General features: G+C 49.1%; 1 protein-coding gene across 5 annotated transcripts in view; it reads left to right on the top strand.

Moving 5' to 3' along the window:
* The window catches only part of MYH14 (myosin heavy chain 14), a 103356-nt gene that overhangs the window by 32853 nt on the left and 54328 nt on the right, over positions 1-16175 (top strand). For all 5 annotated transcript variants that reach the window (XM_066271465.1, XM_066271464.1, XM_066271466.1 and 2 more), the window contains 4 exons: positions 662-760; positions 1965-2105; positions 14037-14132; positions 14882-15000. In XM_066271465.1, the coding sequence (XP_066127562.1) occupies positions 662-760; positions 1965-2105; positions 14037-14132; positions 14882-15000 (455 nt within the window). The remainder of the gene's footprint in view (positions 1-661; positions 761-1964; positions 2106-14036; positions 14133-14881; positions 15001-16175) is intronic.

Genomic DNA, 16175 nt, shown 5'->3' with positions numbered 1-16175 from the left:
GGAAACCAAGGGTCAGGGCTGTGGGTGCCCAGGGTTCCACAGGTTGTGTGTGCCTCTCTCCCACCCCACCCTGACTCGTGGGACCTCTCCCTCTGCACCTCCCCGTTCGCCCAGCGAGCTAGTGACCCCAACACTAAGTCAGTGGACCTTGGTTTGCAGCCAGTCTTGGGCAAGGCTCTGCGTTACGACTGTCCTGCACTCTAGATGCTCCGTGGTCCATGAGCGTGGGTCACGCAGGGGAAGACGAGTTATTGGGGGTTTTATTCACTCTAAGGTGTGTCACCGATTTTTAGTAAGAACGAGTCATGTGAGTCCCTTCCTAGAATGGAGGAGCCAATAGTCCCAATATCCATACAAGGGAAACTGAGGCTGAGAGAGTAATGATGGCAGGAGATATTCTTCCTATAACCCATTCACCTTCACAGCAACTCACTGATGGATGGGTGTTATGAGCAAGTCCCTTTTACAGATGAGGAAACTGAGGTACAAGTGCTTAAGTAACATGCTCAAGGCCACTCATCTAGCTAGTGGCAGAGTCCCTGGCCTGAGCTGTGAAGGACTCCACTGTGTTATGGGATAGCAGGGAGTTAAGAACGGATCTAGGGGGTTAGGGGTCCCCACCCTCCCCTTTTCTGTGGTGCCTTGACTCGCCTCCACCCAGACCTGCTGGAGAAGTCGCGGGCCATCCGTCAGGCCAAGGATGAGTGCAGCTTCCATATCTTCTACCAGCTGCTGGGCGGAGCGGGAGAGCAGCTCAAGGGTCAGTGTTGTTGCTCAGGGAATGGGTGGGGGCCATGTGGGCCCCTGGCTTCTCTAGGCCCCGGGAGAGGAAACGGGAGACACTGGTGAGCGTCAGGATAGTGGATTCTGTCTCCTCCTGGGTCCCACTGCCCCTGATTTCTACTGCGTCACAACTTTTGCCAACAGACTCCGGCTACCCCCCTTGCCCATGCTGCTTGGCAAATTCTGCTGCCCTCTAGTCCTGCTGCCTCCTGGGTCTTTTTATTATTATTATTATTATTATTATTATTATTTTGTGACAGAGACAGAGAGGGACAGATAGGGGCAGATAGACAGGAAGGGAGAGAGATGAGAAGCATCAATTCTTCTTTGTAGTGCCTTAGTTTTCATTGAATGCTTTCTTATATATGCCTTGATGAGGGGGCTCCAGCAGAATGAGTGACCCCTTGCTCAAGCCAGCAACCTTGGGGTTTCGAACCTGGGACTTCTGGGTCCCAGTTCAATGCCCTATCCACTGTGCCACCGCCTGGTCAGGCGCCTCCTGGGTCCCGATCACACTGGCCATGTGGCTACGTAGCTCTTATTCACACTCACTTCTCTTCTGCTCACTCCAGCGGGTGTGACTCCAGCTTTGCCGTGGCTCCCGCTGCCTCGTGGGTCCCCGTGGTCCTGGTCTGTGTGGCTTCGCGGCTCCCCTCCACTCTGGCTGCTGTCTGAGCTGCTGCTTGTCTCCTGCGCACGCTCCTCCTGCCTGCTGGCTATGGACCGCGGTCCTGCTGCCCTGTGGCTCTCATTCTGGCTCCTGCCACTCCATAGCTTGGGCTTCCTCCTGGCCCCTCTCCACCCGGGCTCCCGCTCACAGTGGCTTCTGAGCCCACATGCCCTTTGCTGCTGGCCCCTGCTGGCCCATGGCATCTGCTAACTCAGGCACCCTTGGGCCCATGGCATCTGCCCGCCAGTGGCTCCCACCTGCTCCGGGCAGTCCCAGGACTCAAGAACCCTTGTGGAAGGAGGGAAGATTAAACGCCTAGTATACACTAAGCACCACTCCACACCCAGCCCTTCCGCTGAACCCATGCGGAGAGGATCCTCACTCCTTTAGCAGAGGAGACTGCGGTTCCTGTGGGAAGGGACTCATCTGGGGTAGCCTTGGAGGAAGCCAGGGTGTGAGTCCGACTCCACAGCTCGCCCTTGACCTTGGCCTCCACTCATTACCCCTGCAGCCGACCTTCTCCTGGAGCCATTCTCGCACTACCGCTTCCTCACCAACGGGCCGGCATCCTCTCCAGGCCAGGAGCGGGAGCTCTTCCAGGAGACACTGGAGTCGCTGCGGGTGCTGGGATTCACCCATGAGGAAATCACCTGTGAGTGAGCGCAGCGCCCCACGAAGTGTGGGGGTGGGCTCTGCGTGGGCAGGTGCGGGAGCGAGCTAGTCATTCATTCTTCAGTGTGTTTGCTCAAGCATTCATTGAGCAAGGACTGTGTGCGGACCCTGTGCAGGGGGGCCACAGCAGGAAATGAGAGCGATAAGCATTCCTGCCTCGGGGAGACGGACTGAATAAGGATTACAATCCAGAGAAATGGAATTGTGTGGTCTGTGAGAAGGCGATGGGTGCCAGAGAGGGATGTGGAATAAGGAACAGAGAGGGGAGGAAGGTACAGTGTTGAGTAAGGAGTCAGGAGGGGCCCATGGAGATGGTGATGTTTGTGCAAAAGCCTGGGGGAGCTCAGGGAGTGGGCACTGATGCCACCGGGAGAAGAACATTCCAGTGCAAGGGAACAGCCAGTGCAAAGGCCCCGAGGCAGGAAAGGCATGACAGGTTTGAGGGATTGCCACTTCTGTTTAGTATGTGACCGTGGGGAGCAGGGGACAGAGCTGCAGAGGCAGGCAGGGGCACTGGGGACCACAGGAGAGTTGGGAGCAGGGCAAGGGCAGCGCTTGGCCATGTGAAGGAAGGACTGGACATCAGGAGGAGGCTGAGACGAGGGTGCAGCGTAGGCTGGGCGGCCCTGGTGTGAAATACTCAGATCATCCCTGTGTTGTGTTGGTCTGCCCCTGATCTTGTCACCAAACTATGTTTTGACTACAGTCCTGTCACAGTATGGTATTTGTTGACTAGGGCCACCATATCAAAGCACCACACACTGAGCCCCTCACACAGCGGAAATTGATTGTGTCCCAATTCTAGAGGTGAGAAGTCTGAGCTCAAGGTGTTGGCAGGGTTGGTCGGTCCTGGAAGAATCCGTCCTCTTGGTTTCTGGTGGTTTCCTGGCAACCTTCCCAGTTCCTTGGCTTGGAGAAGCATCACCTGATCTCTGCCTTTATGTTCACACGGCGTTCTCCCTGTATCACACCTGGATGTGCAATTCCCACTTGTCATAGCACACCTGTCCTACAGGATTAGGGGCCCACCAGCACGCCCTCATCTGAACTGAAATAATTACATCTGCCGTGACCTGGTACTCAAATAAGGTCACATTCTGAGGGATCTTGGGGGTTAGGACTTCATCCTGGGACACGATTCTACCTGTAACAAGAACACAGAGGTTGACCTCAGTCTTTTTTTATTTGTTTTGCTGTTTGGGTTAACTGAGTTTTTTCCCCCTGATCCTGTGGGGAATTACCTCAATTTCCAGGGCTGAGCAGGGTGGGGCCGTCTCATTCTCCTCTGGTCCCTGGCCCTGTGGGAGGCCCTGGGAGCTACTGCAGGTGGCTCCAGAGCCCAACTGGGAGGGCTGCAAACTGTGTGCCAGCTTGGCCGTCCACCCGGGCTGCAAACAGGCCGCCTCCTGGAGTGTACTGACACAGGGTCCCAGACCACCCCTGCTGGCTTTCCCAATCGCATTGCGCAACGCCCCCACCTGCCTGCCTCCACCCCCCCTCGGGCAGCTGGCAAACAGATAAACAGATTCAGATGGTGGGGACCAGGGCCTCCCAGCCTGGGGCCTCAGGTTCCCCTGGCCTCCTGACACGTGTCACCTCAAATAACCCTCCCGGCACAACCTATGGCATGTAGTGACATGTGAATACGGCCAAGTCTCCTAAATTACCCGCTCTCCTCCAGCCCTAATTTCCCACTGTTAAGCTTCCTGCATCTCCTTCTAGAAGAACTATTTTAGACATTATTTTTTTCTATAAAGACAGGCACTCTCTAGCTGCATGGCTGATGCTCAGCTGTCCTGGTGATTCAGATATTAGAATATTTCTCACTGACTTAAAGTCTCCTGCACAGCGGTTGTTCCAGGGGACCCCACCTCCTGACCTCCCTCCCAGGACCACCTGCGATGGGCCAACAGCAAGGCCCCACGCTGGATCCTGCGGGCACTGGGCTTAGTCAGCTCATCACCCAGTGCTCGGGGACTTTGTTCCCCATTCTTCCCACCAAACAATATATTTTGGCCACGATTCTGCCATAGTGTGTATAGGTGAACTTCAGTCTTTTTGTGGCTGTGTGTTTCCAGCATTTAGATGAACTTTGAGTCTTTTATCCAAATACTCTTCCTTGCAGATGGACATTTAGGATGATGATATCCTACGTTATTGCAATGACCCCAGAAATGCTGTGAATATCCTTGTACGTAGATCTCTCTGCTCATATGTGAACAGAGCTGTAATCTCAACTCTTAGGAAAGAAATGGTGGCTCCAAGGAGAAGTGCAGTTTTTGTTTTTATCCAGATTAAAAATGTAATAGCATTATTATTTTAATTTTTTTAGAGACAGAGATAGGGACAGACAGGAACAGACAGACAGGTAGGGAGAGAGATAAGAAGCATCAGTTCTTCATTGCAGCTCCTTATTTGATCATTGATTACTTTCTCATATGTGCCTTGATGGGGGGGATTCAGTAGAGCGAGTGACCCCTTACTCAAGCCGGTGACCTTGGGCTCAAGCCAGCAACCATGGGATCATGTGTATGATCCCACGCTCAAGCCAGCGACCCCACTCTCAAGCTGGATGAGCCCGTGCTCAAGCCGGCGACCTTGGGGTTTTGAACCCGGATCCTCTGTGTCCCAGTCTGACGCTCTATCCACTGCACCACTGCCTGATCAGCATTATTGAGATACAATTATCAAACCATTCACCTATTTAGAGTGTACAATTCAGTAACTTTTAGTACATTCACAGAGTTGTGTATCCTCACCACCATCAATTTTAGAGCATTTTCAGTGGCCTAAGAGCCTAACTGGTGGCTTCCACAACCCGCCCACAGCCTTTCATCAGCTTTCTGTCTCTAGATCCGCCCATCCTGGACCTTTTATATAAATGGAGTCACGTGACACAAGGCCCTTTGTGGCTGGCATGTTTCAAGGTTCATCCATGAGGTAGCATGTATTAGGGCTTCATTCCTTTTTATTGCTGAATAGTTTTGATTTTTATCTTTTTATTATGGAAAAAATTTCAAATATGTATGCACATAGAGGGTAGAAGGTAATGACCCCCTGGGCACCTACCATCAGATCCAACAATTACCCACTCATGACTTTGGGTTTCACCACTGCCTCAGGTACCCCGCCCCCCTCCGTGAATTTTGATTGTAGAGAATCAACCTCATCGCTGTCCAGAAGGTGGCGCTCCTTTCCCATTTCCCCAAACCTCTGTTTCTTCCACCCACACGCTAGGCTGCACAACCTTTGTGAGCTTTCTAGCTTTCACTGGTGTGGTGGAGTCTTATTATAGTTGATTTTGTGTTTCACTTACAAGGAGTGAAGCCAGCGGATCACCTTTTCATAAACACTTATTTTGAGAAAAGGAGACAGAGGTCCAGGGAGGTGGAGCATCTGATGGAGACTCACCCCAGCTCATCAGGAGGTAGTGGACCCCTGGGTGTGACTCACAGACCTGCCCCGGATCCTCCCCACCTAGGCAGGTGGGCACCTCTGAGTTGCCCTTGGGAATCCCAGGGCAGCAGAGCGCTGAGGGCCAGTCCAGGCAGGACCTCCCTCGTCCCTCCGCCTGCACTGGCGCATTAAACACCACCCTGAGAGGTTGAGTGGGCAGCCTGGCCTGCAGTGAGGCGGGCTCCCATTCACGTCAGGCAATGGGTGTCGTTGGCCCCAGGCCTCTGCAGGCGGGGGCTGGCTTGGATCGGCTGGTCAGAAGTCACCAGCGAGAGCTAACTGCCAACTGCTCAGGCGTCAGATTCATCTGGGTGCTTGGCACCAAGGCAGGTTCCTGAGCCAACTGAAAAAACCATTTTAAAGGCCACAGTGGGGAGGGGGGATTGTTGGGGGTGAACTCAGTCTGGGCTGTGTCTGAGCAGACATTAAGGACAGAATGTTCATTCAGTTTGTCAGGGGAGGTGGTGCCATTGCGCCTCTAAGATGATGTCCTTATTTATTTATCTTTGGGGGGGCCTCTCCCCTCTCAGACCCTCTGCTGTCCCCATCCACCTAGCCCTCAGGCCCTAGATGGGCAGAACCAGAGACTGCTGAGCCTAGCCCCTCTTGTTAAGCAGTCAGGGAAACTGAAGCCTGGGAGGCCACCTGCTCACCCAAGGTCACAGCAAACACCTGCCATTCTCTAATGTGTCCTCTCTTAGTTGACTCTGCCAGTTATATATGAATTCATTAATATATGAATTCGCCTGACCGGTGGTGGCACAGTGGATAGAGCACTGACCTGGGATGCTGAGGTCCCAGGTTAGAAACCCCGAGGTTGCTGGCTTGAGCTCAGGCTCATCTGGCTTGAGCAAGGGGTCACTGGCTCAGCTGCCCACCCCACCCTGTCAAGGCACATATGAGAAGCAATCAATGAACAACTAAAAAGTGCTGCACCTATGAGTTGATGCTTCTCACCTCTCTCCCTTCCTGTCTGTCTGTCTGTCTCTTGCTTAAACAAACAAACAAATAAAAATCAATTTACTTAACACGTGAGGGAATCTGTGGGTCTGGGTGGAGCCAGCAGTGACCAGGACAGAATGAGCCCATGACCTGTGGAGCACTCAGACCCAGGAGCTGCAAATCACACCAGTGGATTAAGTTGAGCCTGTGGAAAAGTGACTTGATGTGGCAGAGTTCTGACAGCCTGGGGAAGGGGAAGGGTTAGGAAGACACGAGCTTGGCTGCACCCTTATAGTCGAGCAGGAATTGACCAGGTGTAGGTGGTGCAGAAAAGGCATGGTGGGGGACGGAACGGCCTGGAGGCAAGAAGGAAAGAGTGTCTCCTGCTGGAGCAGCTGAGAGGCTGATGTGGCTGGTTGGAGTCAGAGAGGGGACCCCTGGCTGGAGGGCATGGTAGGGTCAGAAACAGGGCGCCGAAGACCCTGATAAAGGGTTAGATTGCATCCCACAGGCAGTGGGGAATGTGCAAGAAATTCTCCCCTGGAAACTGTCAAGCTAACATTCATTCACAAAAACATTTTAGATTGCTTACTATACGCAGAGTACACAGTTAGGAGAGGGGTAAGGAACAGACATTTTCCACAAGGAGTTATGATTTCAGGGGAGACAGAGAGGAGAAATTAATATTTGTTGCCTGACCTGTGGTGGTGCAGTGGTTAAAGCGTCGACTTGGAACACTGAAGTCGCTGGTTCACAACCCTGGGCTTGCCTGGTCAATGCACATATGGGAGTTGATGCTTCCTGCTTTTCCCCCTTTCTCCCCCCCCTAAAATGAATAAATAAAATCTTAAAAAATAAATAAAAATGATCTCTTAAAAACATTTTAATATTTGTTGCACACCCAGCATGTACTTGCAAACTATACCAAAAAAGTTTTTTTGAGGTAGTATTTATGTACCATAAAATTTGCCATAGTAAAGTGTAAAATTTAGTTTGTAGTGTAGTCACAAGTCTGTGCAATCACCACTACAATCTCACTATCTGATTCCGAAAACAATGTACTTTTTAACAGTGATTTTTTTTCTGTGCTAGGTCTCACATTTCAAAAGGCATGAAACTCAAAAAGAGTAAAGGGTATATAATCATTTACGTGTCTCCAGCTCCCAGGAGGCCATCTCTGTGAGCAGTTTTTTATGTGTCCTTCAGAGCAAGGCCTCTCAAAACAATCAAGCCAATTGTACCCCCTTTTGTTTTCAGGGGGACTTTTTTTTGTTTGTTTTTTTAGTGACAGAGACAGAGAGAGGGATAGACAGGGACAGACAGACAGGAAAGGAGAGAGATGAGAAGCATCAATTCTTTGTTGCGGCTCCTTAATTGTTCATTGATTACTTTTTCATATGTGCCTTGACCGGGAGGCTACAGCAGAGTGAGTGACCCCTTGCTCAAGCCAGCGAGCTTGGGCTTCAAGCCAGTAACCCTGCACTCAAGCCAGATGAGCCCGTGCTCAAGCTGGCAACCTCAGGGTTTCGAACCTGGGTCCTCCGTGTCCCAGGCCAATGCTCTATCCATTGCGCCATCACCTGGTCAGGCTTCAGGATTTTGTTTTGTTTTTAAAAAAACCTTTTTAGTTTGAATAATTTCAGATTTACAGAAAAGTTGCAGAAAAAATAAGAATACAGGAAATTGTCACATGCTCTTCTCCAGAGCCCTCAATTGCTACATTTGCTTTATCCTCTCTTATCTTTCTAATTATTTTCCTGAGCTGCTTGAGAATAAGGGTTTAGATGAGGTGCCCTTTATCCTTTGTATTAGTTTTCTATGGCCTCTGTCACAAATGACCATAAATTCAGTAGTTTAAAACAATACACATTTATTCTCTTACAGTTCTGGAGTTGGAATTCCAAGATCAGTCTTACTGGGCTAAAATCAGGGTGTCACCAGGACTGGTCCCTTCTGGAGGTTGGAGGGAAAAATCCGTTTTCTTGCCTTTTCCAGCTGCCAGAGGCTGCCCACAGTCCTTGGCTTATGGCCCCTTCCACTGTCTTCAAAGAGCATAACTCTAACCTCTGCTCACATGACTTCTCCCATTTTTAAGGACCCTTATGATTACATTCAGAGCCTACCTGGATAATCTAGGATAATTTCCCATCTCACAACCCTTAATTTAATTATATCAGTGAAGTCCATTTGCTCTGCGAGGTAACCTTCACAGGTCCGGGGAATTCGGATGTGAGCATCTTTTTTTTTTTTTTTTTGTATTTTTCTGAAGCTGGAAATGGGGAGAGACAGTCAGACAGACTCTCGCATGCGCCCGACCAGGATCCACCCAGCACGCCTACCAGGGGCGATGCTCTGCCCACCAGGGGGCGATGCTCAGCCCATCCTAGGCGTCGCTGTGTTGCGACCAGAGCCACTCTAGTGCCTGAGGCAGAGGCTACAGAGCCATCCCCAGCACCCGGGCCATCTTTGCTCCAATGGAGCCTTAGCTGTGGGAGGGGAAGAGAGAGACAGAGAGGAAGGAGAGGGGGAGAGGTGGAGAAGCAGATGGGCGCCTCTCCTGTGTTCCCTGGCCGGGAATCGAACCTGGGACTTCTGCACGCCAGGCCAATGCTCTCTACCACTGAGCCAACCGGCCAGGGCCGGATGTGAGCATCTTTAGTGGGCCATTGTTCAGCTACCACCCCCTGAATCTGTCAATGTGTATTTCCTGACAACATTCTATGCCACAATCATAGCACAGTATTCTCATCATGAATTCAACATTGCTGTGATTAATAATACTATTATCTAATCCAAAAACCATATTATCCCAATAATGTCCTTTATAACAAAATTTTTTTCATTGACCTTATGCCAATTTTCCCAATAATGTCCTTTGCAGCAAAAAAATAAAATAAAAGTTACACACACACACACACACACACACACACACACACACTTCCTCACTCTGGGATCGCACGCTGCCACCCCATCTTACTCTGTCCTTCTGGAACTTTCCTGAGTCTGTCTTTATCGTTCATGACCTTGACACTTTGGAAGATTACAGACCAGTTGTTTGTCTCAAACTTGGGTGTGTTTCCTCGCGATTAGATTCAGGTTATGCATTTTTGGCAGGAATATCCGTGATAGTACACCCTCCCAACTCTTTCATCACCCTTTTTCTAAGTAAACTGCAAAGAAGTGTGGCACAGATGCCAAAAAAATGTGCATGGGCCGTAAGCATCTTGCTTGGGACTTCTGCAAAGTGAACGCCCCTTATAACATGCACCTTGATGCCCCCTAACCCATCACCAGCACCCCCTTGAATTCTGGCATCTAACAGCACTAAGTTGTGTCGCCTGTTCTTTAATTTGGTACAAATAGACCCCTACAGTACCCACACTTCCCGTGTCTGGCTTCTTCCACGCAGCCCTGGTTTGTGAAATCATCCGTGTTCCCTGAGTAGCCAGCAGGGGGCGTCTGAGGGGGGCTGTCACCTGGGTGCCTTCTCTTTGTAAAGAGACATAGACTCTATAGAGCAGGATGTGTCTGATTTGCGCGCTTTTCTGTATGTGTGCTCTCTAGGTACTTGTTTGCGTTTGAATTTTATGCTAAAAGAGGGTGGAAAAGGGAAACACAGATCTTTGGGTCAGATCACCCGGGTTTGAATCTCAGGTCTGCCACTTAAAAGCTGGGCAGTCCTAGGCAAGTTCCTTACCCGATGTGCCTCGGTTTCCCCATCTTGCAAATGGAGATTGTACTCAGTTTCTCATCTGTAAAATGCTGTTGCAGGTCTTGTCTCCTTGAGTTGTTATGAAGGTTAAATGAGGTGGGGGTTTTTTGTACGTTTTTGAAACAAGACCTGGCACGGAGAAAGTTAAAAACAGAAACAAAAACCCAGTGCCCATTTCAATCCATATATCCTGAAATGTGTCCCAGATCTGACAGCTGGTGGCTGCCGAGGTGGCTGGGTGCCTGCCATGGTCCGCGCATCAGCGGGAGAGCAGCAGACGGAGACCCAGTCTGGCGCAGGCGCATTCCACGCCCCGCAGCTTTGCTGTTGGAAGCCAGAGGGTTCTGAAATGCTGACCAAATCTAAATAAAACTGAACAAAACCAGCAGTGATCTTTCCTCGGATTACACACAGTGGCTGCCCTCCTGGAAAATTCACTGTGTGTTAAAATCAAATACTTTTGTGTTTATACGGAAAGCAGTTGGGATTAGTGTCAGGTCATTATCAACCATTATTTCACAGATGTGACTGTCCATTGGGGCGTTTAGGAGTTACACAGGATATAGGCAATCCTCTGCTTCCCGTCCCCAACTACCCACTCCCTGTGACATCCAGAAACACCCCTCATGTTGCCTCAGTGACCGCCCCCACCTTTACATCAACCAAACCCTACACATTCCTGAGACGTACATTAGGGGCAGCATTGCCCACTTTTGACACACTTTCTAGAAGCTCTGCAAAGACAAGCAAATCAGGTGCTCTTAGACTTAGCATGGGATTACCTCCTGATAAGCCCATGTTAAGTTGAAAATGTCATGAGTAAAAAATGCATTTAACACACCTAAGCTACTGAACACCATAGCTTAGTTAGCCTAGCTAATCTTAAATGTGCTCAAAACACATTAGCCTATAGTTGGGCAAAATCATCTAACATAAAGCCTGTTTTATAATAGTGTCGACTACCTCCTGTAATTTATGTAGTTATGGCTTGTTGCCTTTATATTGAGCAATTATTTGAGTTTCATCTCAAGAGTGATTGCCTTCATCCTGGCCAGGTAGCTCAGTTGGTTAGAGTGTTGTCCCAGTGTGCCGCAGTGTGGGTTTCCTCCCCAGTCAGGTCACATAGAAGAATCAACCGTGAATACATAAATAAGTGGAACAACAAATTGATGTTTCTCTATCTCTCTCCCCCCCCTTCCTCTCTCTCTAAAATATCAATTTCAAGATTTTATTTATTGAGTTTACAGAGAGAAGAGGGCCAGTAGTGAGAACTATCAACTCATAGTTGTTTCACTTTATTGTCCATTGCTTGCTTGTTATATGTGCTTTGACCAGGCAAGCCCAGGGACTTGAACCAGCAACCTCAGTGTTCCAGGGCGACACTCTATCCTCTGCGCCACCAGAGCCCAGGCTAAAATAGTAATTTAAAAGAAGGGGGGGTGATCACCTTCCTCTTCTCATCAGAATTAGGAGACACAGATGGGACATGAAAACACAAAGTACGCTATCCAAAAAACTTAGGCAACACAACACACTGTAGAGTATTGGCTGTTTACCCTGGTGATCACGTGACTGGCTGGGAGTTGGCTCGTGGGAAAAAATCAAAATTCAAAATTTGGAGTATGGTTTCTACTGCAGGTGAGTCAGTTTCGCACCAATGTAGATTTGAAAAATCGCAGTTCAAACCCTTGTAAGTTGGGGACCATCTGCACACCATCATTCACAGTTTCTGCATTTGTGGATTCCCCTATGCACATTTATTTATAATCCCCGAACCGATACTCCTGGTGTGTTTGTGGTCATCATGGTCCTTCACAGAGGGGTGAAAACTCCTAAGTTGCCCAGGGCACACTCACTGAGGTCCAGCGGGCGATGCCCTGCCTTCTTGCTTCCTCCACTCTCATATTGTAAACCAGTGTACTTTTGTGGTCTATTGAGTGTTTAGCGTTTTTGTACTTTTTGTGTCATTGGTGGTGGTAGTGAGTTCACTGTCTATAACAGAGGTCCCCAAACTACGGCCCACGGGCCACATGCGGCCCCCTGAGGCCATTTATCTGGCCCCTGCCGCACTTCTGGAAGGGGCACCTCTTTCATAGGTGGTCAGTGGAGGAGCATAGTTCCCATTGAAATACTAGTCAGTTTGTTGATTTAAATTTACTTGTTTGTTATTTTAAATATTGTATTTCTTCCCATTTTGTTTTTTTACTTTAAAATAAGATATGTGCAGTGTGCATAGGGATTTGTTCATAGTTTTTTTTGTAGTCCGGCCCTCCAACGGTCTGATTTCTTCCCATTTTGTTTTTTTACTTTAAAATAAGATATGTGCAGTGTGCATAGGGATTTGTTCATAGTTTTTTTTGTAGTCCGGCCCTCCAACGGTCTGAGGGACAGTGAACTGGCCCCCTGTGTAAAAAGTTTGGGGATCCCTGGTCTATAATGTCTTCCAGGCATAGTGTGGGAGTGCTGGCTAGCATTCCTAAGCACAAGAGGGCTGGGACATGCCTTATGGGGAAAATACATGTGTTAGATTAGCTTCCATCAGGCAGGTGTTATACTGTTGTTGGCCATGAATTCAGTGTGAATGAAGCAACAACATATGGGGCATGTGAGGAGGGGCAAAAATAGATTTGCTGTTGTGGGTACATGAAACACAGAGTTTTTTCTTGTGTTATTATTTATTAATTATTGTTTTCCATAACAACAGCTGTAAACCTACTTTTGCCCTACCCTGTACATTAATAAGGTGTCTTTAAACAGAAACACACATAAAACCAAGTGATGTACTAATGAGTTGGTAAAAATGTTGTGACCAGAGACTCGCAGGAACCGAACCCAGTATTTCCCCTTAGGAGCATCCGCTGGCAGCCACTATTTTGGTATTTTTAGTGACTCCGTAGAACATTATTGCAAATCACTGGAATACACTATACTTTCTATTTTCTGTCTTTGTACACAGAGTACACTATATACATCCTTCTGTGCCTCTCATCTTTCACTAGGTATTTTAGAAATCTTTCCCTATCACCCATTCTTTTCTCTAAGTCCTTTAAAATCTTATAGGCATCACCTGACCGGGCAGTGGCACAGTGGATGGAGCATTAGACTGGGACACAGAGGACCCAGGTTCGAAACCTCAAGGTCGCCAGCTTGAGCATGGGCTCATCTGGTTTGAGCAAAGCTCACCAGCTTGGACCCAAGGTTGCTGGCTCGAGCAAGGGGTTACTCGGTCTGCTGAAGGCCCACGGTCAAGGCACATATGAGAAAGCAATCAATGAACAACTATGGTGTCACCCCAAAAAACTGATGATTAATGCTTCTCATCTCTCTTCATTCCTGTCTGTCTGTCCCTCTCTCTGACTCTCTCTCTCTGTCTCTGTAAAAAACAAAACAAAAACTTATAGGCATCATGGCCCTGGTGGGTTAGCTCAGTATGTTAGAGAGTCGTCCGGAAGCAACAAGGCTGCTGGTTTGATCCCTGGTCAGGGCACATATGGGAACAGCTTGATCTTCCTGTCTCTTTGTCTCTCTCTCCCTGCCTCAAAAATCTTGTAAGCATTCCTTTATAAAGCAGACGTGAGCAGACCCCAAATGGTGGTGATACAGCGAACCTCAAACACAAAGTACAGAATTCACTTATCCGTTCATGTGTTTTCAGACCTACACAGTGCCATAGGTGGTGGATGTTGAGCCCAGGGTGGTGGTGTAAAGTGACACAGGGTTTTTGAAGCTAGGTCTCTAAAAGGCTAGTTAAGAGCACTGACAGGGTCTGGAGCCACAGCAATCTCTCTCTGTCACCCCCAGCCATGCTGCGGATGGTCTCAGCGGTTCTCCAGTTCGGCAACATCATCCTGAAGAGAGAACGCAACACTGATCAGGCCTCCATGCCTGACAACACAGGTGACACCCCTGGCCTGCCACCACCCACGGGACCCTGCGGTCCTTATCCTGCTCACAGAGCACCCCTCCCCAGCTGGGCTGCCCTGATTTCCTGCCCTTTGCTGCGTCTTTACTGAAATAGCATTCTTCCACCTTTCTGATTATAAACACTGTCATCCCTGCTGAAAGTCTGAACAACGCAGGCTGCCCCTGGGTGGGGACGGCAGGGTCCCCGGCCATCCCAGCTCCTCCGAGAGACCTGCTATCTGGTTGGGCATATCTCCTCCTGGCCTCTGTGCTTTTCAAAAGCAGAATTATAGTTGGTATTCTTTTTTTTTTTTTAATCAAAATGGGAATAGCTCTGCTTCTTTATTATTACAAAATAATACAAGCTGGATGGGGGAAATCCTGACAGACAGAGCAATATAAAGGCAGGGGAATTACCCATAATCATACTCCTGAGAGGTATTTACCGCGAACATTTTGAAGTATTTCTCTCTGGGTTCTGTTCTGTGTCTGTATCCATGTGGAAATGATTGTCACAGAAATGAAATCACACTTCACATTCCATTTCCCTCTACCTGAAAAGAGCCCTCATTCCTGATTATAAAGTCAGGGGTCCAGGAAGAGAACAGCTGGGCCACGGAACACGCACACTTTTAGGGCCTGTGATGCCTCTAGTGGGAAAGGCTGGGTCGTTCCTGTTCCCCCAACAGTGGGGGCGGTGCCGCTTCCAGTGTTGAACCGATCTTGGTTCCTGTCGTCCTCAGCTGCCCAGAAGCTCTGCCGCCTGCTGGGACTGGGGGTAACGGACTTCTCCCGCGCCCTGCTCACGCCTCGCATCAAAGTTGGCCGAGACTACGTGCAGAAAGCGCAGACCAAGGAGCAGGTGGGCAGTGCTGGCAGAGGGCAGACGTGGGGCAAACCTGGTGCCTAGGTCCTGGGTCTTTAAGTGGCTTGTGCCATTTTTCCTCACTCACTCAACAAACTTGCTGAGTGTCTGCTCAGTTACTGGCTCTGATCTAGGTACTGGGAATAAAAGCAGTAATGGAAACAAAGACATGACCTCATGGAGCTCAGGCTGTAGAAGGAAAACAGATAATAAAAGATAAACAGGATACTTGTAGACAGCGATGCCTTCTATGAAGGAGAGGGTTAAGGTGGTCAGGAAGGTACTCACTAAGGAAGTAATGTTCAAATTAAGACCTAGACAGTTAAAGGCAGAGAGAACAGCTTGTGTAAAGGCCCTACGGTTGAAACAAGTTTGGCAGGTTGGGAACATTAAGGTCAGTGAGGCTAGAGAGTGGGGAAGGAGATGATTGAAGCTTCAGGCAGAGAGGTTGGGAGGGGACAGATAATACAAGGTCTTAGGGGCCACAGTGAGGAGGTAAATTTTATTCAGAGTGCAGCAGGGGGCCAGTGAGGGTTTAAGCCAAGGAGCAGTTCAATTCAGTTTGTTTTTTATAGAGTTCCCCTTATCTTCTATATGGAGAATTGAGTCCAGGGGCACAGGTGGTAGCAAGGGGTCACAAAGAGGCTGCTGCCATAGTCCAAACAAATGACAGTAGGGCTCAGACCAGGCTGGCAATGGCAGGAGTGGAAAGTAAATATAGGCTAGAGGTTTTCAGAATCCAGGCTTGGGCCGAGGCCTCTGCCTGCCCCAGGCTGGATTCTCAGGGCACTTGGATAAAGAGGACACAGTGGGGGAGACAAGGACCAGAGACTGGAGACCACACTGATCATGATTCCACTCTCAGCTGAGGTACTCTTAGAATCCATTTTACTGGTGAAGAAATTGAGGCACAGAGAGGTTTATTCACATGCCTGAGGTAACACAGCCTCTTAACTGGCAGAGCCAGGATTCAAACCCTGCTTGGCAGGCTCCAGAATCTACCGTCTTAACTATTATGCTGTCCAATTGGTTCAAGGGGTAGGGGGAGAATTAATGAACTGATAAGCTCAGAGTGCTTCACACAGTGCCTAGAGCACAGCAGGGCTTGAGGGACAATTGGCTGTTGTTAGGGTCATCATTCTTGAACCATGGGTGGCCCAGGGTCTCCTTGC

Source organism: Saccopteryx bilineata, chromosome 3 (assembly GCF_036850765.1).
Source record: "Saccopteryx bilineata isolate mSacBil1 chromosome 3, mSacBil1_pri_phased_curated, whole genome shotgun sequence".
NCBI lineage: Eukaryota > Metazoa > Chordata > Mammalia > Chiroptera > Emballonuridae > Saccopteryx > Saccopteryx bilineata.
This window is presented reverse-complemented; position numbering and strand designations above follow the sequence as displayed.